The sequence below is a fragment of the Danio rerio genome, chromosome 10 (assembly GCF_052040795.2).
Source record: "Danio rerio strain M-AB ecotype USA chromosome 10, GRCz13ab, whole genome shotgun sequence".
In the NCBI taxonomy this organism is placed as follows: Eukaryota; Metazoa; Chordata; class Actinopteri; order Cypriniformes; family Danionidae; genus Danio; species Danio rerio.
In genome coordinates, this window is record NC_141030.1 from 5,768,719 (window position 1) to 5,796,340 (window position 27,622).

General features: G+C 37.3%; 1 protein-coding gene and 1 long non-coding RNA gene across 3 annotated transcripts in view; one reads left to right on the top strand and one right to left on the bottom strand.

The window, feature by feature from the left end:
- Nucleotides 1-2,646, top strand: part of auh (AU RNA binding methylglutaconyl-CoA hydratase) — a 53,550-nt gene extending 50,904 nt beyond the window's left edge. Inside the window, 1 exon segment of the mRNA NM_001003576.2 lies at nt 1,707-2,646. Within this exon segment, the coding sequence (NP_001003576.2) occupies nt 1,707-1,784 (78 nt within the window). The 3' untranslated portion in view covers nt 1,785-2,646.
- The window catches only part of LOC141376294 (uncharacterized), a 72,442-nt gene that overhangs the window by 19,307 nt on the left and 25,513 nt on the right, over nt 1-27,622 (bottom strand). The window contains exon 5 of one of the 2 annotated variants that reach the window (XR_015500798.1): nt 1,441-4,370. The exons of the other annotated variant lie outside the window; for it this stretch is intronic. This is a non-coding gene — a long non-coding RNA (uncharacterized LOC141376294). Of the gene's footprint in view, nt 1-1,440; nt 4,371-27,622 lie in introns of those variants that run through there. 2 annotated transcript variants of the gene reach the window in all.

Here is a 27,622-nt window from a genome sequence, read left to right on the forward strand (position 1 = left end):
AAAAAATGGTGTTTACAGCCTGGTACAAAAAAAGATTTTAGTTAATACAGCTAATACCCTTCATGACAACTGTGAGGGGGGTGAATTTTTTTATAACTCATCCGTTTCCTTTATATTAAGTTTGCATAATTGAGGGCGTGGCCACTTGAGTGACAGTTAGGTCTCGCTGGTCGCCGTCACGTCACCTCAGCTGAATCCTGCAGATTAGCCACTGAACTCTGCATATTTATCGTATTTCTGTGTTGTTTTATGTGGCTTTACATAGTCGACTGCCTTTTGGACTTGTTTCCTACAATTATTAGATGGCATGGCATGCTGAGTGCACTTAATTGTGCTCACAAACCATTCACGTCGCCTCCGTTTCCCATGTGAGTAAAGTTATATACTTATATACCATCTCTATGTATTCGTTTTATTTAAGATCATTTATCGTTTATATTTATATTTAGAGCTGTAATGCACTCCAGAATCTTTCAGATTGATTATCTGTAGGCTCTAGAACAGTCATCTGAAGCGTTGTCATACAGTGTTATGCTGGATTTCATCAATAGTCTTACAGTAACTAACACAGACTATATCTGAAGTGTTTGAAAGTAATTCACGTTTAACTCCTGTTGAAAAACGTCATAAGAACAATGTTTAGTGGCTCAGTGTATTACAGCAGTGTTTTTAAATGTCTAAACACTTTATTGATATAGTATACAACCAAGCACATGTGGTCAGAATACAAACGAGTCACAGGTGATAAAATATTAAGCGTTCTCCCAAAGTAAAGCGTGTCTGAACCAGGTCCAAGCAAAATGCAGCATGCGTCTGTAGCTCCGCTCACTCTCCGCCTCTTTGCCCTTGTTTGGTATCCCGGTGGGTGTAATGACGCGTGAACAAAATGGCGACGGTTGGCCGCGCCTACTTGTGGCTTCTTTTGCGCTCTTTAGAAACCTATGGGTGACGTCACGGATACTACGTCCATATATTCTACAGTCTATGGTATAAACACAGATACAGGGACACTGCAGCTCATCAAAGTCACGTCGATCAGCTGGTTTGTCTATAAGCTGATATAAGAGTGATCCCCTGATGAATCATGGCTTTAAAACGCTACAGTGTCCCTGTATCTGTGGTTACACTCAGTAAACAGCGGTGAGTTCGGAGAACTAATGACCTTCACGGCCAATCACAGTCATTTCTGTTGAGCATGTGAACACAATGGCAAATCAACGCTGTTTAAGAACATCCTTAACAGTGCTTAAATGTCCACGGGAAATGGACGTTTTTAAAATCCAGTACCGATTAGTACCAAATTCCAGTCTTATAACAACCCTAGTCGATATAAGGGTGCATGCACCCCTAGTGAATACTACTATGTTTTTCAAATCAAACCATGCAGGGAATATGTACAGTGTCCTGGCTGGGGAATTTATCTTTTTTTTTTTTTTTTTTAGAAATGCTACTAAAGTTTTGTCCAGGTGGAAATGGGGGCCTTTAACATGTTAAGTCAAATTCCAATTGCAGCTCAAGGTCTTACCCTGGTCCTATTGCTTTCTGTTCTCACCTAGTTTCATTATTTAATTTCGTTTAATCATTAAGTCATTGGCCATTTAGTGTGTTAACAATGCAGTTTATGAAGTAGAGCCGCCGCTGGCCTCGATCACTCAGATCCACTATATTTAGCTGTAAGACTCTCATACGCCTCTGTTGTCTCCTAGGTGATCCCGACTAAAGACAGGCTGGAAGGTTTGCTGGCGTTCAAAGAGAAACGTCCTCCTCGCTTTAAGGGCGAGTAAAAGCGGCCCAGTGATGCCACTTACATGCAGCTGCCTTTAAATCGCCTTTCATTATTGTCGGGTCACAAAAAGAGTGTGTCGCATACCTGAAATTCCAGAAGCGCCGCTGAGCCCCTGCGGCCCGACGATGGTAAAACCTGCAGGGATTTCAGCCAAAATATGCGATGAGTAAGGCTGAAATCCTTCATCTACGGATCAACTTTTGTTAGGGTGGTATGTGCTTTTGTTGTTCTTCTGAACTTTTCTTTTGTTTGTAATGTAAAAGTTGTTGTTTTGTCCCTGCAGTTTATATAATTAGGAATGAACACTAAATGGACAGTGAAGTTTTCTGTCAACAGTATAGAGTAAATTTAAAACGAAAATGAAAATGTATAACACAAAATCTGGTTGGGTTTGTTGATTCCAGGAATCGTCACTATTTCACAATAAAGCTGCTTTCACTTCGAATGTGGGTTAATAAGTAGTTCAGTCAACAACTAACCAGTTTTGGCCCTGAGGATAGTGTCTGTTTCATTGTAATGAATTTAGTGTTTATCGATTAATTGTGTACAAAATAAACTTTTATATTTACATAAGCTGCATGTTCTGTGTTATGTATATATAAATGCACATGCATCATTTTAAAATATTTACATTTTAATATTTATAGTTTGTTTTCTATAAATGTCATATATAAATCAAAACACTTTCTATGCATTCATTTACATGCGCATAAACATACACTGTAAAATTACGTAAATATGTATTTTGTATGTGGTTAGTCAATAATTTGTTTAACAGCACTAAATAAATTTACTAATATAAGCAAAGATTGTAGGTAAAAATGCTGTATTTATTAATGCAATACAACTTTTAAACCTGTCTATATTTCATTTACTTCAACAAAGCAACTACAGCTGCATGATTAATTGAAAAAAGATCACGATCTCGATTCGACCCCCTAGACCAGGGGTGTCCAAACTCTGCCCTGGAGGGCAGGTATCCTGGAGAGTTTAGCTCCAACCCTAATCAAACACACCTGAACTAGCTACTCAAGCTCTTACTAAGGCTCAATCCCAATTCTATTTTTGTACCTCTACCCCTTCCCCATGGCCCTTAAAACAGAGTGTGAAGGGGAAGGGCTTCAAAATTTACCCCTAAGAAATGGGAAAGCACTACAGAACCTGCACACGTCATCTCCTTACTTCCGGGTGCAGCTATCCCGGCGTTATGGCTGGTGTATTCTAAGAAATTTTCTTACCCCTTGGTTTCGCGTGTGGTCCTGAAAAATCTTCGTTCGAAGGGGTATCTACCTTAGCCCTACACCTTTAAGCTAAAGAGAATTGGGACGCCCCTTCACAGGAACGCACAAAAGGGGTAAGGGGAAGGGCTAAGTGGTAGATATGGGATTGGGAGTAGATATACTAAAAACATCCTGGCAACAAAACGAAACGAAAAGTAAACAAGTTCCTGGTGTGAATTAGGGCTGCAACAACGAATCGATTAAAGCTATAAAAATCGATTACTAAAAGCTTTGGCAATGAATGTCATAATCGATTCATCGTGACATGTTACGTGAGGGCGTTTGATTAAAAAAAAAAAAAAACACTTTAGTTCAGCATGGAGTGAACACGGTCTCTCTCACACTGATACAGAGTTTGGCTCCCCATAGATAGGGATGAGGAGGAAGGGAGATCAACAGCAGGGTAAATTCTACTTAGTAGTTCCGTTTTGAAGTGAGGACTGTGAAGTCCCTGGAGGTTGGGACAAGTCCCTCTTTATTCAGCTTAACAAGCATAACAAGTTAGCATTAGCTCGTTTAACTTAGAGTAGCAACTGAAAAATTCAAACTGAGGTGTGGCGCGTTGGCTGGAGCTGGTCCAGAATTATCACAATTATGCAGCATTTTAACCGCCTAATGCTTATTTTATATTTTAGACTTGTAAATACACACAAGTACTAGTAAAACAATAGATTTAGAGTTTGTAAAACACACAAGGAAGTCTAGCAATCCATTCAAATATAATTTGCTGATGTGTTTTATTCATATCAGATACACAGAGTGAAGGTTTTCTTTTTTTAGTAATTTTGTCTCGTTTCCAATCTGAATATCTAAAAAATCTTAAGTCAAGACAAAAAAAATGGCATAAGAAAATGAAGTGATTTCTCAAGCCACCATAAAGTTTGTCCTCAAACACTGTCATTTAGTTTCTATTTAGAAGCACTAACTTGCTGATGATTTGTTGATGTGAGTGTAGTAAAGTTAAACGAATGTAAAATATTTAATTTATTAATTATTATTAACTTAAAACTTTCTGTATAGGGTAAAGAAGGCAAGTGACTCTGAGAAACTGGATATACACTGAATGATCCAATTAGAAGGCAATTTCAATGCACTGTAAAACTAAACAGTGAAATTAATTTGATTAATTTCACTGAAATATGAATGAAAGTGTGTGATACTTATTAGTAACATATCCTCTTAAAAATATGATCATAATGACAAGAATGTCTCAACTTCCTCCTGTGAGTGTTACCTTTAGTATTTCTACTGAAGTTATCTGGAGAACGGCTACATCCTGCTCCTCATAGATAAAATATATCTGCCTATAAACAATATAAAGGAAATGTGTAAGAACAACTTTATCAGTCATGAAGAACAAAAGCAATGGGCAGACACTGGAAATATACTAAGAGAGCTGATTGCTGCTAATCAGATAATCTTAAAATCATTTTTTGCCCACCAACATGAAGCAACACAATGGTGTTCAACTTTGATAATTTTCTTTTGATAATTTTTAATATAAAGTAACAGTAAAGACCAGTATAATAGTAAAATACAGCTTATACATCACACTAATAAATCACATACAATATATTTAATTTAATATTCAATTTATTGAACTAAAATATTTATATCAAATTGTGTAAACTGCATATTTAGAATAAGAAAAACAAAATTACTTATTTTTTTATGTTCAATCCATCTATTAAATTTGTAAAAACTAATAAGTTAACTTAATTTTGGTGGCTTGAGAAAGCCAACATACTGTTATGCTACATAAACTTAAAATTCGTTGTCTTCTGTGTCTGAGACAAATTTCTATGTGCATCTTCTCCTAGACCGTTCATACTACAACCCCTCAACTAACTCCAGACCTTTAAACTGGTCTAACTAGGCTTAGTATATCTTTTCCAACTGATCTGACTTACGGTTTTCAGAAAACTGATCCGGAGAATTCAGAAAAGTCCCATTCACTTAACATAGGACCATACTTTGTGAGCTCATAACTTTGCGCCAGACTGTCCTACAGATTTGCGTTTGGGCTCATTTAACTCAGACTACCAATCTGACAATCACTGATGACCTTTCAACTTACTAGCCACACCCTAGCAACCGCTTACGACACCCTAGCAACTGTCCCATAGACTTCTATTGTAAAAAAACTGCCATTGACTTTACATTGGACATATTAACGACACACTAGTCCATACTAAAAACATCCTAACAAACATACCAATTATATTAGCAACATGCTAATTCATACTATAAACAAAATAGCAACATAAGTTATACTAAATTCATGCTAACATGCTAGTTTATACTAGAAACATGCTAGCAACATGCTAATTCATACTAGAACCATGCTAACAACATGCTAATTTGTGCTAAAAACATGCTAGCAACATGCTAATTCATACTAGAACCATGTTAACAACATCCTAATTTATGCTAAAAACATGCTAGCATAATGCTAATTCACACTAGAACCATGTTAACAACATCCTAATTTATGCTATAAACATGCTAGTATAATGCTAATTCACACTAGAACCATGTTAACAACATCCTAATTTATGCTATAAACATGCTAGTATAATGCTAATTCACACTAGAACCATGTTAACTTTTGTTAGCAACTGCCTAACCTTAGCAACGGCCTGGTAACACCAAAACAACATCCTAGCAACACCTTAGCAACCACCCAGCAATGTCTTAGCAACCACTCAGAACACCTATGCAACCACCTAGGAACACCTTAGCAACCACCTAGCATACCTTCGCAACCACTCAGAACAACCAAGCAACTGACTAGCAATACCCTAGCAATCACCTAATAATGCATTAGTAATCTCTCAGAACAACCAGGAAACCACTCAGAACACCCCAGCAACTACCCAGCAACATTTAAGCAACCACATAAAACACTATATCAATACATTATCAACTACTCATAACACCCTAGCAAATGCATAGCAACAACTTGCAACCGTCTAGCAACCACCTAGCAACCACTCAGAACACCTAAGCAACTGCTTTATGACATGGCATGTTATCCTGCTGTAAATAGCCATCAGAAGATGGGTACACAGTGGTCATAAAGGGATGAACATGGTCAGCAACAGTACTCGCCCTGCTGAAAAATCCAGCTTAAACCAGCCAAGGCTGGTTGGCTGGTTTTAGCTGGTTGACCAGCCTGGTTTTAGGAGGGTTTTGGCCACTTCCAGGCTGGTTTCCAGCCATTTCCAGCCTGGTCTTAGCTGGTAAGGCTGGGAGATGACTGGCTAAAACCAGCTTAACCAGCTTAGCCAAGCTGGGAGTCCAGCCAAAACCAGCTATGTCCAGCTTAAACCAGGTTGGTCAAGCTGGTTTAAGCTGGATTTGGCTGGTCATTTTCCAGCCTGACCAGCTAAGACCAGGCTGGAAATGGCTGGAAACCAGCCTGGAAGTGGCCAAAACCCCTCTAAAACCAGGCTGGTCAACCACCTAAAACCTGCCAACCAGCCTAGGCTGGTTTAAGCTGGATTTTTCAGCAGGGGTAGGCTGTGGTATTGAAACGATGCTCAATTAGTACTAATGGACCCAAAGTGTGCCAAGAAAATATTCCCCACACCATTACACCACCACCAGCAGCAGCCTACAGGCAGGATGGATCCATGCTTACATGATGTTGACTCCAAATTCTGACCCTACCATCCGAATTTAAACTCTTACAGTACATTTTCAATTCTGCTTCTGCAAAGCTGTTTCAAAATGCCACCTCAGTCCGATCAGCCACATTGTAATTCACGGACGTTTGCGTCACTCTAGACTCTAGAAATAAGCGGTCACTAAGGCAGTACCCTTTCTAAAGGTGTATTCAATTCAGTTCAAGTATATTTGTAAAGCACTTTAACAATAATTATTGTTTCAAATCAGCTTTACAAAAGGTGTACACTGCATTACAATCAAATTTGGAAAAGTTTATTAGTTACCATAACTTTATAAATTACTAATAACTTTAAGTAGACAGTAACTAATAGTTTTAAACAGTTAAAGTTGTTATATACAAAAACAGTTAACCTGCAGTTACTGTATACAGTCCCTTTAATAATCAGGGGTCGCCACAGCTGAATAAACCGCCAACTTATCCTGCACATTTCACGCAGCAGATACCCTTCCAGCTGCAACCCATCTCTGGGAAACATCCATACACACGCATTCACACACATACACTATGGACAATTAAGCTAAACCATTTCACCTGTTCTGAATGTCTTTGGACTGTGGGGGAAACTGGAGCAACCGTAGGTAACCCATTCGAACGTAGGGAGAACATGCAAACTCCACACAGAAACGCCAACTGAGCCAGCCAATTCTCGAACCAGCGACCTTCTTGCGGTGAGGCGACAGCTCTACCTACTGCGCCACTGCGTCACCCATATTTAAACAGTATCCTCACATAATACAGTTCAATTGTGTAATTATTCTGTAACGTTTACACAGTGAGTCAGACCCATAAAAGCTCAATTCCAAGAAGCTCTTCTTACTGATCCTGATTATTACAGGAAGCGACAAAACAGTTAAAATCCTTTCAAAACTCACATTTAGCAGCAACGAGTCTGAATAAGCTGCGGGGCTTTATTCACTGCTCAAAAAAATGTTAATTGCCATCATAACAGAAAATCTACAGTTGAGGCGAATGGTGGGTGGTGGTTTTACAGTCTTTGTTATTTGAGCTCGAGCATCGAAAGAGGGGGGAAAAAAAACCCCAGACTGTTGCAAGAGCTGCTGTGTCAGACGACAGGAACGCTTCTGCCCCAGGGGCTCATGGGAGATTTGTTCACCCACCACCACTGTTGCCGCATTCAGAGAATTATTAGCCCAATGATGTAATGCTTATCTAATACACACAGCAGGCAAGCTCATGACTGCTGCTATACATCTGCGTTCACTCATGTTTGGTCTGTAAAGAATGACACAGACATTACGGATTGGCATTTCATTGTGTTATTGCTATTGAGAAATGTGCGGGTAATCCAGCCTGATCTCACGAGGAAAAGTAAGTATAACGTAGTAAAATTGTTGCCGTGCGACCAGTTTTGATTGCAAAATGTGCACCGCATGCTCCTATTTAGGAGATGTTCACGCAGAATGCATATTTGTACTAAAAATTTCAAACGCAACGCTCAGAAATACTTTAAAACAGTTCATATGTCAACTTGCTGCAGTAAACAAAGCCCGCAATGTCTGCCCCGCCTTAAAGTTCTTCTGATTGGCTCACTGCTCTTGAACGCAAATGGATTTGTTAATATCAGCTGTCAATCACGAAGTCTATGACTTCCTTCCAATGACAGTAAGCTACAGCCACGAAACTGTAAAAGGTCTTGGTACGAGAGAATGAAAACAGCACTGGACCAGCCTGATCTCACGAGAAAACGGAAGTATTTTACGTTTTGCCAGTTTAGTGGCTAATTCGTACAAGTTCAACCGTACAAAAATGTATGATTTTAAAAAGGAGGCGTGGCACCTAACCCCACCCCTAACCGTCATTGGGTGATGAGCAAATCAAACTAAATTGTATGAACTAGTGTGAATTCATACGAATAAGCCACTAAATCAAAAAGTTACGAATTGCCGTGAGATTGCGTTGGATAATCAGATTTTATCCTAACCTTCCAGTGTAAGAATGTGTTTTACAGTGCATGAATAGCCGAGTTCTGATGGCAGATTTTAGCCCTGATTTTAACTCGCCTACAGGTTTTGAGAAATCACAAACAAACGTCTGAAATCACAGGCAAATCAATGCTCATTCAGGTGAGTGACAATCACACAGTATGAACTATCAAGGACGCAATCAGAGAGAATCACCAATGAGTCTCTTGACGCCCGTTAGATATTTGGCATGCTGAATATGGAGCTGTTAGTGATTCAAATCATACCGCGTGAAATGAGTTCTGATTGAAAATAACATTGTCGATCGCCTACAGCCAATGAGAGGGCAGCATTAACTAGTACAGGTGCCTGCAGGCCAGTGGGAAGCTAGGGGGGGAAGTTAAAAGCGCTAATTTTTAGACTGAAGAAATGGAGGAAAAACTAGTGTAACTTTGACAGGAGCACTGTCTGTTTGACATGTCATCTGATAAATATCACAATCAGGTCAAAAAGTTAAAGAGAAATTGTTAATTCTCTTCAAAAGCCAGGTGAGCAACACACGTTTCTAAAGCTAAAGCCTTCTTTTTTTATTATGTAGTTAGATATGAAAGATATATTACGTGACCTTGCGTTGTTATCATGTCACTTCTTATATTCTTATAAATATTTATTTATATATATATATATATATATATATATATATATATATATATATATATATATATATATATATATATATATATATATATATATTTATATATATTTATATATATATATGTATATAAATCCATCCATCCACTTTTTTTATTTCAGCAAAACACTTTTAAAATTTTAGGTACATATATATATATATATATATATATATATATATATATATATATATATATATATATATATATATATATATACACATATATATATATATATACACATATATATATATATATATATATATACACATATATATATATATATATATATACACATATATATATATATATACATATATATATATATATATATATATATACATATATATATATATATATATATATATATATATATATATATATATATATATACATATATATATATATACATATATATGTTTTCACTCTTAAAGTGCTTGTGGCCATAACCTAAAATTTTAAAAGTGTTTTGCTGAAATAAAAAAAGTGGATGGATGGAGCCTCCTTAGATGGCTATTTTAGGGGTGTATTAATAAACAAACAAATAAGGTGCCGATTTGACACCAAACAAGTAGCACCAACGAAACCCAACTGTGTTGTTGTGTTGGACCAAAAACCTGCCCATCAACACACCAAACAGACGACAGCCAACTGATTCAAGAGTGCACGTTCTGCACTTGCATGAGAAGCGTGTCTTTCTGCACCACGGGGGCATGTTTCTCGTTCAGAACAGGAAACGAGAACTTCCAATGTATGCGTTGAAAACGTAAACAAAGCAGCATTTAGTACCATCACCACAGTAATTGTAGCTTACCACAAAGGGATTTGCTCCTTCAAATATATCAGATAATCTAATAAGTATCATTTGAAAATATTTAGAAATGTAGCAAAATTACAGCCGGCCTCTGTGTTCCTTCTCCATCTAAATTGTTTACTTGCTGTGTCACTTCACTGTGTTGCACTCGTGCTCTGATTCATTTCTGACACCAATCCTATGCACTAAATCTGGCCAACAAGCTCCGATGTTAACCCAACAAGAGCCGATGTGTGGAAAACACAACTAGCCAGACCAATGCTGACCGACGGAGCCCAATGACAGACCGTCAGCTTGATGTGTCTTGATCATATAAATCAAAACACCGGAGTAAAATCTTGACAAAATAATTGAAGCTCTGAGCTGGCAACTATTTCTCATGTAACTATTTCCTGATCTGTCGTATTGAGGCGCTGGGATTGAATGATTTCTGAAGCGTTGAACAGGAAATGACATGCATATTTGAGCATTCAGACGCTTTGGGGGAGTTTTTGTCCCAAAGTCTTCATTTCTGGAGTTAAAGTGTGTTTTGTCTTTGATGACAGCATTGTAACATGTGGTGGCGACTCAGGAATTCGAAGCACATCCACATCTCAGACAGCTTTGACCCGCATTCCTGTGCGCTCGCTCAATGAAGCCTTTATTTCAATGGTTTAACACGTAGCATGTCTTTACTTGCGCTCCCGCAATCAATTGCCCATTATATTCACTTCTCTTGAAACTACAGTCTACACCACCACACCTGGTTCACGGCAAGAATGTGCAGCAGGCTCGCCGCTGATGACAGATCGCAGATCATTTGAACAATTTACAATTGCCGTTTAAGTGTCTTTCAGCAAAGCCTGGGAGTTGTTCAAGTACTTTTAATAACTCTTAAAAGTTCCTGATAGCAAAACAGCCACCAAACATTAAACAAGTGATTCAAATGTAATTTTGAAGTGCTCTATTTTTCAATTTAAATTGCAAATAAATAATATAAACGCCGTTACGTACAGTATGTGCTCCTCCTATCAGTTACTTCAATAAGGATTTCAGCAGTGTTGGGGAAAGTTACTTTAGAAAGTAATGCATTGGAATATTGAGTTACTCCCCAACAGGGTTCATTTCAAGAGTTCACACTTAGATATTGCTTGACAACTGTTAGCAGGTTTGGCATGCTGTCCTGGGAGAGAACCCTGAGCTCGGAGATAGTTGAGCCCAGGGCTCCCGCCAGGTCCATAGAGCATGAGAGGGGAGTACAAGATCAGGTGGTTCTCGAGAGCTCCCCTTTCTGTAAAGGAGGAAAGGAGGAGAAAGGGGTGGATGGGGGGTTTCTTCGGAAAACGAAGATAAGGGAGTAAATCTAGCTAGGCTACTTATAGTGAGTTAGGATAAATCTGATTGGCTAACTAATGAATGTAGATGGGTGGCCAGCTGCAGTCAATTATATCACGTGCTCCTCTCGAAATTAGTTTGAAAAACTTGACTTCATTGACGAAAACATTGTCATAATATTCGTGACAAACAAGTTTCTACTGATGTAAACTAATTAAAAATAAATTGATTATGACGACAACTATAATAATAATATACTGACATATTTGTTGACTAATAAAAGCAAGACCAGAATGTGATTGAGGGATGTTTTTTTGGAAAATATCCAATCAGAATTAATTTTGGTGTCTGATGCATGATGTACACACACATACTTGAATAACTGATTCACAGTAGAAGTGAGATGTGATTACATCATCTTCCATAGGGGCGTCTGTCTGTCAAATTGAACAAGAATAAAAAACTATTTAAAAAGGTCTGTAAAAATACATTTTTGAATTGAATACAAATAAAAGTCATTTAAATTTATGTTTTTTATGTGTTTATACCTAACAATATTTTCTAAAATTGGTCGAGTTTTGTGCAGTCCATGCATATTTTTTTAACCCGTGTTCACTGTTCAGATTTACTACCCTTTTGTAATGTTCAGGATGAAAACATCCACTAATATAAACTGCTGTAAAAAGACACCAGGTACTTTTTTTTTTTTTTCAAATATTTTTGCACTACAAAATTGCCTGGAAAATGACAGGATTTCAACTATTCAATTGCCAAATACATAAATGATTTCACTGATTTGGTGAAAAAAATTATGTATTTGCAATATAAAAAGTAATTGTGGACTGGATTTATTTGAACTTTTTATCAGTCTTGGACATGTGAATGATTAGCAACAACGTTGGCTTTTATGCATTGCTAGATTTTCATTTTTTCTCACTAGTTTACTGTTGGTGGCAGTTCTTGCCCCATTGACTTCTATTATAACCACAATTGATGGTGCATAGCTACAGTCTTTGTTTTTATTTACTCCATGTAGTTCTGAGAGCGGCGAGGCAGTGGCGCAGTAGGTAGTGCTGTCACCTCACAGCAAGAAGGTCGCTGGGTCACTGGTTCGAACCTCGGCTCAGTTGGTGTTTCTGTGTGGAGTTTGCATGTTCTCCCTGCCTTCGCGTGGGTTTCCTCCGGGTGCTCCGGTTTCCCCCACAGTCCAAAGACAAAGGCTGTGGCGACCCCGGATTAATAAAGGGACTAAGCTGACAAGAAAATGAATGAATGAGTTCTGAGAGCTAAGTTGCATATTTGGATTTTCTCAGACACATTAAGGTGTGCGCTAAGGTCGCTCTCACACACTCAGACATACATAAATACCCTTTTAGTTGCTGTTATACTGCATATAAACGTCCAGAAACTAAACTTTTGTTGCACAGGACTATCTAAAGGGTTTATGGTGCAACTGATGATCAACTGTAAAAATTACACATTTTACCTTTTCCCAACAGGGGAAACCACCAACAATCAAAAATGCCTGATTATATTGTGTCATGGTTTTTATTAAAAATAAATGTGGTTATAATGGAAGTCAACGGGGCAAAACAGCCTTAACAATCAATTCGCATGCCAAGACTTTGATAAAAGGAAAAATATATCCAGTCCACAATTACTTTTTATATTGAAAATACGTCATTTTGTGAGGTTTTTTTCCACCAAATTAGTGACATCATTTATGAATTTGCCAATTAAAAATCCTATATTTTTTAAAGCAATTTAATAGTTTAAATCAGGGCTGAGGTTGATTTCTGCACAAAAAAAAATAATAATAATAATAATAAAAAAAAAATATATATATATATATGCACACACACACACACATATAAATGTGTGTATATATATATATATATATATATATATATATATATATATATATATATATATATATATATATATATATATATATATATTAAGCTGATGCATTTTTACAGCAGTTTAATTCAGTGGATGTTTTCATCCGGAACAAAAGAGTAGATCATTTGCCCAGAGTCTATCGTTGAGGTGAAAAAAAAAATGTAAAAATCAAAGCATTTTCTCAAAATATGTGTCAAAATAAGATTTGCCACCAAAATCATTCTGCTAGCTGAAACCAAGAAAAAGTTAAGACCAAATTAACACTCAAAATCACAGCAGAGTGCATGAAAACATCCCCAACAGTTCATAAGGGTTAAAGTGCGTGCACAAATAAAGCTATCTTTATCTTATACAAATCTTATATCTAAATCTTATATCTATACAAAGCTCGTATATGCCACACATCTTTGGCTTGATCTTTAATATTTTAACAATCGTTGGAAGTTGATGGCATAGCTGGTGGTTTACAGAGAAAGAGAGGGAGGTGTCTGTTTAAGGGCCTGAGTCCAAGCCTACGTGCTCAATCGCTCACCTCCCCCTCCACACTGACGACAGCCAACAGCATTCCTTCCTGGATATAAACAGACCTATAAACATTCGCTCATTCACACACACACATCATCGGCCTGTGAACCTGGACGCACCAGTGAGAAAATCACTTAGTATAACATTCCAGCAACGGTGCGCTTTTTCAGTAATACATCATGTGGGACATTCTACCAGAAACGTACATTATCTGAAATAAATATAAAATATATAAATACAGTGAATAAAAAGTATTTCATCCCACTGATGGTGGATTTCTGTGAGTTGTTCTGTAAACAGGGTTCATACACATTCTTACTAGAAGTCTAAGACTTTTCCAAAACTTTCAACCGCATTTTTATGACGTAATGTTTCATGTAATGTGTGAATAATAAGAAAAACAATGATGTTTAAATTTATTACAGCATATCATAGAACACACAACAATCTATTTTGCTTAAATTTGTTTTTGTATCTATGTAAAATTGATAAACTTGAATGAATAAACTTTAAATTGAATAAACTTTAATCGGTAAAACTCTCCGAGATGTGAACAAAATCAAGTGATGCTTCAATGTTTGATTTAAACAAATCCTAAATGGTTCATAATCTTTAAAATAATTAATAAAAATATAAAAAAATAATTTGTTTAAAAGTATCGAATGATATTAATATGACGAAGTGTGGGAAACTTTCTACTTCTCTGTTATCCGTCTGACTTTGCAGTCAGTTTCTTTTGATCGCCCCCTGTTGTTCAAAAGAACATCAATACGGCAAATGCGGCAAGTATAAAAGCCATGTCCATTTTGTGAGGTGCGCGCACAGTCAGCGGAGGTGCGTGATGTGGCACCAAGGGAAAGTATAAATCCAGCTTAAGAGGAAGTGACATCAGTTGATGGAGGAGAAGCTAACAATGATCAAGGATGCGTTCTATCATTGAATTGTATGATTTTATGCTTGTTTTGAATGGTTTTTCAAAAATGACAGGCTTAAAGGTCAGACCATGTCACATTTCTAATAAGTTAAAATAGACGTTTCTGCTAGAATGTTCCATGTGAAAAAAATATAAATACTTTGAAAAACTCGTACATTTGAGGGCTTTGCAGATTTACCCGAAATATTTTAGGGTGCTTTTACACCTGTGAATCGATTCAGTTGTTCTGAGATTACAATTGTAACATTGTTGCTCTTTGCTCTTGGAGCGGTTCGCTTTCACACTGCAAAGTTTCTAATCGGACCAAAAGAGCTAAAACAAGTCACGTGCGAGTAAACTCTCCTCACATTGGTCAGAGTGTCAGGGTTTATTTTGTAGTGTCCCGCTCAGCTGTCAGGAGAGGTGGAGGTTTGGTGGTGATTGACAGGGTGCGCGCGCGACGTGTCTGAGGAGAGACTCGGTGGGGAGGGGTGAGAAGGGTGCGCGACGATGCCTATTTGAGGACCGGGAGGGAGACGCGAGATTACCGGGAGATCATCACTCGTTTGCGGGCATCCGGAGACTCGCGAAACTTCCCGCCCTACTCATAATTCTCTCTTCATATAGCCGTATGCCTATTACATATCCATAAAACACTGTGATATAACCGTGCTCGGATCGGATCGCTTTCTCACTTCAATCGAACCGCTCCAGGGTTCGTTTCAATCGAGCCGAGACCACCTCATTCAAGCGATCTCGGAGCGATTACTTTGGCGCGGAACAGAGCGCGATTGCCCTGTTCACATATGCCAAACGAACCGCGCTAACTGGGCAAACGAGACACATTCCGAAATAAAAGTGTAGGTGTGAAAGCCCCCCTAATCTCCCCTACTCTTTACGAGAAGTGCCATGGGATTTTTAATGACCACAGAGAGTCAGGACCTCGGTTTAACATCTCTTCCTAATGACGGTGTTGTAGGTGAATTGGTAAGCTAACTTGTTCATACTGTATGTCCAGGTCCTCCAGGTTGGGAGATGTTACAAAACACCAACGTGGTGTGGCTAAATATCAACTTTGAATATAAATGGCTCTGGGAGTGAGTAAGTAAGTGTATACTTATGTGTTGTAAATAATAGGCAATAACAAAAACCACAATGCTTACATATAAATAAAACAAACATTAAGTCAATAGTTGGTTAATTGTATATTAAACACATTAAATATACCTTTACAATCATAATTTTGACGATGTAAGTTGAAATGAAAATGTCTTATTTTACCTGTGCTTTCGTACACTGGTTTCCGAAGTGGGGTTCGGGACCGCCCAGAGGGTCGCTTGGTGATTTCCAATAATCAAATAATTTTAATAAACTATTAGAATTACCATACTATATCGATAACCTATAGAAGAAAAAAATAGTAGCTAATAGTGAAATTAAAAGAACAACATGCAAATAAAAATCCATCAGCCTTTCAGTTTTTTGTGCCCCCTGAGGTGATCACAGCATGTTATATTAAAGGCACAGCACATTGATTTTAAGGCACCAGGTTAAACTTTGACACCTTTACGGCACTCACATACATTAAAAATAAATACAGGCCCCAACTGAACAAGGAGGATGGTCTCCAAGTGGCATTCTTCAAAATTAAAGGATGAATAGACTTGAGCCTATTTGTATGTGTGTGCCGTTGTGTGCAAGGTTTATTTAATTATAACCACCTCATAGGATATTGGCGGTTGCAAGTCACTGGTACTGTAATTTTGGGGGAACCCCTGCTTTAGTAAACTAGTCAACATGTCAATTAAACTTTAAAGCACTACAGAATTTATTTAAAATATACATATAATGGGATAGTGCAGCCCAAAATTAAAACAATTGCTCATTATGTATTCACCCTCACCAACACAAAAGAAGATATTTTAAAGAAAGCAGAAAAACTGGAACCATTTACTTCCATAGTAGAAAAACACTATGAAAGCCAAGGGTTTTCAGCTTTCCTCATAATCTCTTCTTCTGTGTTCAACAGCAGAAAAAAACGGTAACACTTTACAATAAGGTTCATTAGTTATTGCACTTACTAACATGAACTAATCATGAACAACACTTGTACAGCATTTATTAATCATAACTGAACATTTACTAATGCATTATTAACATCCAAGTCCATGCGTGTTAACATTAGTTGAAGCACCGTGAGTTAAGATGAACTAACAATGAACTACTGTATTTTCATTAACTAACGTCAACTAACATGAACAAACACAGTAGTAAATGTATTGTTCATTGTTTGTTCATGTTAGTAAATGCATTAACTAACATTAACTAATAAACCTTATTGTACAGTGCAACCAAAAAACCAAATGGGTTTAGAACAAGGATGAGTAAAATCCTATTCATTTTTGGGTAAACTATCCCTTTAAAGTTATATTTAATTAGAAAATATTACAGTGCACTTAAGTGTGTTAAAAAAATGTTGCTTTTCGAAACACACATACACGTTTAATGAAGTTAGATGCTTCTTTTTAGGGGATCTCCTGGCCTCATTATGTGGGGACCTCCAGCTGCTGCACACAGAGATGCTTGGAGCCCTGCGTCATGTTTGCTTTCTACTTTTCTCATTAACCATGTGGTCAGTAGCTCATTCCACGATCACCCACTCAGTGACCGAACCAAAGCCACATGTAGAGTGAAGCTCGTGTTCAATTTCCAGAACAGAACTTAATTGTTTATTAAGTGGATTGAACATGAAAAAATAACTTAGTCGAGTTGTGTTGGGCAGGGGCGGACTTAACCAATAAGCGAGGTAAGCAGCCGCTTAGGGCCCTGAGGAATTAGGGGCCCCCGACCAATGCCAGGAAGCCTATATTAATCATATAGCTCTTCTATGCATTTTCTACCGTATGTTGTAAAATCTGACTATAACTGTTAAGATTTTAACGTTATTAATTTTTGACAGTTATGACTTCAAAGACCATCAAAAATTGCTGTTTTGAGCTTATGTAGGCGTACCATTCAAAATTTAAACAGTTAGTAAACACAAGAACATCTTATTGAACATAATTTATTTTCATCACCAATTATCATAGTAGAGCAGTTTGTGATGCATTTTGGAAACAGGAGATGAGCCCCTGGTCTGTATATATATATATGGACATTGTTACTTTTGACCCCGTCAGCAGAGACGAAAGTAACACAGGTGGGTCAAAAGTAACAATATTGGCTGGCTTGACTGGCTTAATCTTGATCATTTTAAATATATCTGACTATGACCTTGTTAATATTAACTACAAACATATTTTGTCCTTTATTTTTGCAAAAGAAAAAAAAATCTAATATATTTTTATTTTAAATTTCAGCTCCATCAATTGTTTTAAAAAACAATCTAAAAAAAAGCAGAATGTTACAATTTTCTATAATTTTAGAATATTTTTTTTATTTTTATTGGCAATGTGCATTCCTTTTATAAAAAATATCAATTAAAACACTAAAAACTCCAACGTGGAAGTGAAAAATAAGGTTTGTCTATTGGCAGAGGGACTTAAATAACAGTGTTATAAGGTAATGAAATCAGCTAATATTTGACAGTTCTATCAAGGGTTGCATGCTGAATGTGATGTTTTAGTCTGGAAAGTTTTCAGGCCTTTGAGAAGGCCTCATTCCAAATCAAATTTTTTTTTTAACATCAATAAACATTATGTCGCACATGTAACAAAGCTTAGGGGACTTCAGGAGAACTTTAATTAAAAAAATCTATATCCAGCAAGTTATTTATGAGGTTACGACCAAACGCTTGTGTTTTTTTTTTAAGGTAGGAGGGGCTACTCAATATTTCCCAGCCTATTTCAGTTGACAATATTTCGCACATGTAACAAAGCTTAAGGGACTTCATGGGAACTTTCATTTAAAAATGTTGTGTGTAACCACAGCGTTAAAGTGTTCCAAATCAGTTATTTATGAGGTTCCATTTCAGTTAGGATTCTGCTTTAGAATGCAGCTGCCTAAATAGGCCAGACAACAAGTCCGCTCACTTTTGGAACGGAGCCCGAGTGTTTAGATTACAGACTCTGGCCGTTCTAGATAGCTATGAATGGGCAATGCATCTCTCTCTCTCTCTCTCTCTCTCTCTCTCTCCCCTCTCTCAGCAGTACAGCTGCTCCAGACTCACGTGTTGCTATTCCTAGCCGCACCCAGGAGCTATAAATAGGTGTCTTTCTTTGCAGGCTGGCTGAAACACGTGCCATCAGCCTCCAGGGCAGGAGGAGCCCGACTCTGGGAGGAACTGTTGAGTAACTCAAACCATGGGATTGTTTGGTTTTTATAACTGGAACCAACGGTTATATTTGTGGTTGCGTCAGCAGGTCGGTGCAAGATTGACAAGTCTCTGTTGAGGAACAGTCTGTTCAGGAATTAGCTTTTTTTTTTTTTGCATTTGAATAGATGGATAAGCTTTCATTTTAGGATGACGTATCAAGGTTAGACACCGCAACAAAAGCAGAACATTATTTAGTGGATGAATTAGTCACTCAGATGTGAATATATCTGAAGGTCATAGCATTCACAAAATCATAGAGTATATCGAAGCAAGAGGGCACTTGTTTGAATATAAGATAGCACAAGCACAAGATTGTAAGGTTTATAAAAATAAAGAAAATGACATTTGTGGATCCTGGTAGTAGGTTCTTTGGTGAATCTATACTTGTGCTGAATGTTAGATCAGAGTTACTGACTTCATAAATTCAAGAAAAATCACCATTTGGTTGAAAAGGAAAATTATTTATTTATTTAGCCACTTACATTTATTTATTTATATATATATATATATACACACACACACACACACACACACACATATATATATATATATATATATATATATATATATATATATATATATGTGTGTGTGTGTGTGTGTGTGTGTGTGTATAAAAACATAAATATATACACATACGCACACACACATACAGAGGTAGTCAGAATTATTAGCCCCCCTTTCATTTCTTTTCTTTTTTAAATATTTCACAAATGATGTTTAACAGAGCAAGGAAATTTTCACAGTATGTCTGATAATATTTTTTCTTCTGGAGAAAGTCTGATTTGTTTTATTTCAGCTAGAATAAAAGCAATTTAAAAATTTTTAAAGACCATTTTAAGGTCAAAATTATTAGCCCCTTTAGGCTATATATTTTTTTCAATAGTCTACAGAACAAACCATTTATACCCAATATATTTATGGTGGATTTCATAATAAGGTTTGAATGGTTCTCAATGATTTGTGTATTACTGTAGGTATCTTTAACTATACTGTAAATAATTATATGTTCAATAAGTCATGACAGCATATGTTCTTAGGTCATTGCAACTTATTAAACTAAGTTAATCGTGTTCTAACTTAATTTTATAAGCTATGCAAACTGTTTTAAGTTAGTTTAACATAATTTAAGTTCAACAGACATATAAGGTTTATTTCATTCAGCTTAAAAGTTTAAGGCAACCAGTATTATTACAGTGTAGGTACTGCATATTTTGAATACTGCATGTTTACTGGTACTGCATATTTTGAATGCATATAATACTTATTATAGTCCTTTAATATATGCAACGATAGATACAGTTACAGTCTGAATTATAAGCCCCCCTGTTTATTTTTTCCCTAATTTCTGTTTAGCGGAGAGATTTTTTCTACACATTTTTAAACATAATAACAATAGTTTTAACAACTCATCTCTAATAACTGATTTATTTTATCTTTGCCATGACGACAGTAAATAATATTTGACTAGATATTTATCAAGACACTTCTATACAGCTTAAAGTGACATTTAAAGGCTTAACTAGGTTAATTAGGCTAACTAGGTTAGGGTAATAAGGCAAGTTATTGTATAACGAGGGTTTGTTCTTTAGACTATATAGCTTAAACGAGCTAATAATTTTGACCTTAAAATGTTTTTACATTTTTTAAAAACTATTTAAAAACTAAAACTTTATTCTAGCCAAAATAAAACAAATAAGAATTTCTCCGGAAGATTAAATATTATCAGACCAACTGTAAAAATTTCCTAAACCTGCTAAATATCATTTGGGAAATATAAATTAAAAAATTAAAAGGGGGGCTAATAACTCTGACTTCCACTGTATATGCGATTTGTTTTCCATCAAAGAGAAATTGCAAATAATTTAAATAAACTTTCACGCTTTCATTATGTGGAATTTTTGTATAATTTTGAGAAAAAAATGTTTTTATCAATTTTGAAATAGGTTGTAAGGCTATTTTTAAATAGGCTGTAAGAAAACAGATTAATAAACATAATATTCAAATAAATATTTGCTTATAAAAAAATCTACTGATAACTATGAACATGTTTTAGTTGGTGCCCTGCTGCGATGAGTATTTGGTAGTCTTGCTGGTGATTAACACTTTTACTAGCCTTCTCAGTATTGATGCCTTGTTTACTGACAGCTGAAGGCAGTGAGGTCATCATGAGAGGCGTCCTCTTCAGATGAACTTACTCCATGCACATGCAGTGATCTCAGAAGAAGTGTTGCCGGGCAACCGTACGCATCCGCAGCAGCGGGAGTGAGCAGTGACTGAGTGAATGACGCAAAACGCCATTTATCATCGTGGAGCAGCTCTAAACAGAGAGGCCAATACAAGTGCACGCTTAATATTTCCTCTAACCTATTCAGGGAACACCGCTCAAAAGAAGAAGAAAAAACATGTTTTTTTTTTTTTTGCTGTTTAAAATAGTAGCTATTTACATTTTGTTATGATGAAAATAGCAGGTGAGTGTCGTCATAGCAACCTTTGAGAACTTAAATCACTTTCCTTTACCTTTTCCTTTACCTGTAATATCCTCCTATTTGTCACAATAACACTTTCATCAGAGAAAAACATGGAAATTAAAGATCTATGGCAGGGGTCACCAATCTTGGTCCTGGAGGGCCGGTGTCCCTGCAGGGTTTAGCTCCAACTTGCCTCAACACACCTGCCTGAATGCTTCAAGTATACCTAGTAAGACCTTGATTAGCTTGTTCAGGTGTGTTTGATTAGGGTTGGAGCTAAAAACTGCAGGACACCGGCCCTCCAGGAACAAGTTTGGTGACCACTGATCTATGGAGTGGAGGAACTATGACGTCACATTGTAGGCTAAATGGCTGCTAGCATAAAACTGATTCCCTCGATAAAATTCCTCTAGGATTTTCCCATAGGCTTTTCGAAGTCTGAAAATAATAAGCTCTGTGTTCAAAGACTGTTCACACTTACACATTTTTTTCCAGCCGGATAATCTTCACACAAAAATACAACTTTAAGCACTTTTGGATCTTAAATGCAAACACAACAATTGAAAAGCTAACATTAGGCTACAAACAGACTACAGTGCCTTCAGTGCACTCGCCTGTGACGTCAGCATCACCCTGCTACAGACAACCTTTCTAGCTTACTTTTAGGAAATATGGTCCATGACAACGATTTACTCTCGCGGTTTATTATATTATAATCCACGCTATATATTATAAACAAATAAATACGCAAAAACACATTGACCTAAATGCCTTTGGATAGTTTTTAAATGGGAAATACATTTTGAATTGCTTTATAGTTGTAAAAGTTTTAAAACTATGTATAAATGTGTCTACATTGTATTATCATTTGACTAACTAAGTGTATCGCTCGCTTGCACACAGCCTGCTTAGCTTAGTAATAGACGACAGCAATGAGGCATAAGGGACAAGTCTATATGCCTGGAAGTTCCATCATGGACACAGAACAACAGTCAATATTCTTTTTTTTGTCACGAAGAACAGCGAAAAGCAGCCCATATAGTCATATCCGCTATACATTTTAAGGAGGAGTGTAAATACTGCAGTTATGACAGCTTTAAATGTGTTCAAATGTTCAGATGACGAAAAATCAATTGATCACATTAAAGTGACAGTTAACATGTATGTATTTTTTACACATTTATTCACACGTTTGCATTACCGAGAGCAGGAAAGAGAGAGACAGCACAGGTAAGCAGTCTCTTCATAATATCGTTGAATTAAAATAAATGATCAACAAATTAATGCATTGACAGTCCTTACAAGTGAAGGCATTATCTACACACAATAAGAATTCCCAATTAGAAAGATACTACAAACTTTAAAATACTATTCATGAAAATACCTAAATAGCAGACAATTCTAAATGCCCAACACAAGCGAGCTGCGCTCCAGACCAGTTCAGCTTGATGACGTATAATGTCTCCAACAACGCCTGTAGTCCCATTTAGCAACTTGATAGCAACCGTCTGTTTAAAGAAACAACCAATTAAAAAAAAAATCAAGAGTGTGATGTAGCTGATGTGTTTTATGTTGTAAAATAAAACGTGAAGTATCTTGAGTTTGTGTTAGCCACAGACCTTATTTCAGTAATTTAACCGAAATCCCATTCAAAACACCCATTGACTTTAGGACAAGGGAACCGGAACAGCTAAAATGCTAACTCGCTTCCAGGTTTTTGCATGCACATTGATGTCATAGTTCCTCCACTCTATAGAAATTAAAATATGTAAAAATATGATATTTTTTATAATAAAATATTTTTAGATGTTAGTCGTCTTCAAGGATATCTAGAAGCTAGTGTGACACAAAAAATGACAAAATTCACCTATAGAAAATATAAAACTGATACAAACATGTAAAACTTGTAGTTTGTTTTTCCACCTAAATGGATCGGGGTTTTTTTCACGTCACCTGACACTTCAGTTTCTTATCAAATCAAATGCTCATTAAATCTGCCTTCAGCTACTACGCCTCTCGCTGCTGAACTCAGCTTCCAGAAATGATCAGATGTGCTCCAACATTAGGTACATACAAATCAAGACTGAAAACGCATCTGTTTAGCTGTGCCTTTACTGAATCAGAACTGTGCTACGTCCGACAGATCGCACTGTTATGTCCTTCTTTTCTTCTTCATTCTTTTATAATCTTTTAATCTTAATAATTTTAATCGTAATCATTTTTATTATTTGTTTTTATGTTCTTAGTCGAGGGAGTGGCGCAGTAGGTAGTGCTGTCACCTCACAGCAAGAAGGTCGCTGGATCGCTGGTTCGAACCTTGGCTCAGTTGGTGTTTCTGTATGGAGTTTGCATGTTCACCCTGCCTTTGTGTGGGTTTCCTCCGGGTGCTCCGGTTTCCCCCACAGTCCAAAGACATGCGGTACAGGTGAATTGGATAAGCTAAATTGTCCATAGTGTGTGTGTGTGTGTGTGAATGTGTGTGTGGATGTTTCCCAGAGATGGGTCTCGGCTGGAAGGGCATCCGCTGCGTAAAAACTTGCTGGATAAGTTGGCGGTTCATTCCGCTGTGGCGACCCCGGATTAATAAAGGGACTAAGACGACAAGAATGAATGTTTTTATGTTCTAATACTTGTCTCTTTTATTCCTGTTCAAGTAAAGCACACTGAATTGCCACTGTGTATTAAATGTGCTATATAAACAAATTTGCCTTGCCTCGTTAGTATCTGACATGCCCCGCCCCCTTCAAAATGCTACTGGTTGCATTTTTAAAAGGGGAGGAGCCACACCATGCCCCACCCTCTGTTTGTTTTTTTAACTGAGATCACGTCAAACCTCAAATAAAAAATGCACATTTGGCCAGTTTGGCCAGAGAAGAAATGGTCCTAGAATAGCAAAGTCAAGTAAAGGAGGTCGAGCCTTCTCGTTTATGGCTCCCAAACTCTATAATAGCCTTCCCGATAACGTCCGAGGCTCAGACACACTATCCCAATTCAAAACTAGATTAAAGACCTGTCTTTTTGTAAAACATACACTCAGTGCATCACTTAGCGGTATGATACATGAATGTGCTTCACGCAGGTTTCTGCATCTCGTTTATATACACTATGAAAAGCAGCTACGCCAATTGTTCTCTTTATTCTCTATTTCCACATGGGGATACTCATCCCGAGGCCTTCAGACTACGCAGCGCCACTGATTCGATCCAAGACCAGCGAAGAAAAGATGCCAAGGTTTCCATATCCTGGAACAGGCCGTATCCTGTGCAGCTACTGTGGTGGTCATGGAGAAGTGGAGAACATAGCTGCGTCCCAAATTGCATACTTATGCACTATTTTACACCATTTTGTAGTATAAATAGTGTTAGTAGTGTGTTCACACTGAAAACTCTAAAAATCATCAGTGCACTTGAATTACCCGGATGATGCACTCATTCAGCAGCTAAACGGAAGTGTGGACTAAAATGGACACTTCACGCACTCAACGACCGCAGGTTTGCTTACGTAGCGGAAGGGGCGGAGCTATCGGACGCACATGTTGGATATCTTTATTTATTTTGGATGGTGAAAGCAAAATTCTCCTACGAGAGTGATTATAGCGCCTCCCGATGGTGAATGCGATTATACTCACGGCAGGTATTATTTGATAAGTCGGTCGTTTATTTCACTGATTTGGCAACCGTCAAACGTCATCAGGGAAACGGTTTGAATTTCCGTTGAGTAAAAAAACATTAGTGCTCCATTTGGGACGCCACTACATACATATACTATCCTGTTGAGTGTGTAAGTGCATAAGTACACAGTGCATAAGTGCATGGTGTATAGTGTGCCATTTGGGACGCAGCTCATGAGTCCTGTGACGCTCCAGGGACTGACGAGTCTTCGCAGAGGTCCAGCTTCCTGCCTCCGGTGCCTTGACTGCAGCTTTGCACAAGACATTTGGCCGGCGGAGAAATGCTTGTGCCCAACTGAGCCTGGTTTCTCTCGAGGATTTTTAATTTTTCACTTTTGCCAAATGGTGGAGTTTTTTTCCTCATCGCTGTCACCACAGGCTTGCATGGTTCAGGATCTGTAGAGCTGCACATCGATGGATTTGCTCTTCAGTGTTTGGACTCTCAGTAGTGATCATTAAACCACACTGAGCTGAGCTAAACCGAACTGAACTTCAACTCTAAACTGAACTACACTGTTTCAATTTACTATGATCTTCTATTTGAAGCTGCTTGGATACAATCTACATTGTAAAAGCGCTATACAAATAAAGGTGAATTGAATTGAATCTAGTTAACGTTAGTTCATCATTAGCACATGCATTAACTCATTAGCTCTTAAATAACTGATGTTTAGTTTACAATACTTATTAAAAAAATATTTATTTATTATTATTATTCATGTATATTACTGTTATTGTAAAGTGTTACCACTTGAAGACGCAATTTTGAGAAACAAAGGCTGAACTTGTGAAATATAAACAAACAATTATGAGGAAGAAGATAGTTTACATGGCAAACCCAGACAATCTTCTGTTTTAGACAACTAAAAATGTCACTGTTCAACTTTTTGGTAAAGTTGCCAGAGCAGAGATCAGATTTCCATGATGCATTAATAAAGCGAAAACACCCATGAATCACAAAACATTGCAAAGTGTTAATGAACAGATTTCTTTGGCCTGACAGACCATTTCTCACATAACAAGCAGATAAGACCTAATTTAAGCACGCGTGAGAGAACAACCTCACATACGAACCCCTTCGCATTAAGATGCCGCCGTGACCCTGTTAGCCAGGTTCAACGTTTCAGTTGTTTTTGTGGCTGCAGCTGCTGGCCTAAATTTAGCCGAGGCTCGATGGCGGAGCGCTGGCCGCTCTGATGTAAGATTGAGCCATTACATTAGTCGGCTATTGTGCTGAATGCAGCTGGAATCGAGCGATGATCCTCTGGCCGACTTCCAAGAGCTGACACCTAATCCGGGTGGCTCTCGGCCTGCATGGCTCACGTGGCGCTCTATTGAAGACCTGTTTATTCAGCCACCAGAGGCCACGAGGTTCATTCATGCACCCATACCCTGGGCTTCTGTGTCACTGGCACATTCTCACACTGCTATCGCCCACGGCAGCTGCAGGACAATTAAGCTGCCGTCAAATCAAAAGTTCAACTCTGCCCTGATGTATACACCACAACTTCTAGTAAAGGTGGTAATTGCACAATTAAAGGGCTAGTTGACTTCCAGAATCAAGAGTTGCTACAGGGTTTATGAGGGTACAATTAAAGAAACTTTCACTTTTTTTAAATAGGCTGCTTGTACAAGCCACTTAGATTTAAATGACTGAGTTTTACAACTTTTGAAAGCAGTGAGTCAATCTCCCAATCTGGTGGGAGCACTTTTAGCTTAGCTTAGCATACATTATTGAATGGGATTAGACCATTAGCATCTTACTAAGATAAATTTCATATTCCTATTTAAAGTTCGACTCTTCTGTAGTTAAACTCTGAACTACGACCGAATCAAAATGAAAAGTTGCTATTTTCTAGGCTGATATGGCTCGGAACTAAACTCTCATTCTGCGGTAATAACCAAGAAACTGCTGCAGTTTAAGGACTAGTTAAAGGAGTTTCTGCATGTTATATGAGGGTAAATTTAAAGGATCACTCTACATTGTTTTGGAAATAGGCTCATTTTAAGTCACATATAGATAAACAGTTTAGTTTAACCATTTTTTGAACCCATTTAGTCAATCTCCCAATCTGGTTGGAGCACTTTTAGCTTAGCTTAGCATAAATTATTGAATCAGATTAAACCATTAGCATCTCAACAATTTTCCTATTTAAAGCTTGACTCTTCTGTAGTTACATTGTTTATTAAGACCAAATCAAAATGATAAGCTGCTATTTTCTAGGCTGATATAGATTGGAACTTTACTCTCATTCTGGCATAATACAAGAAACTTTGCGGCGCATGTTATATCAGGTTAAATTTAAAGAATCACTCCACTTTGATTTGGAGAC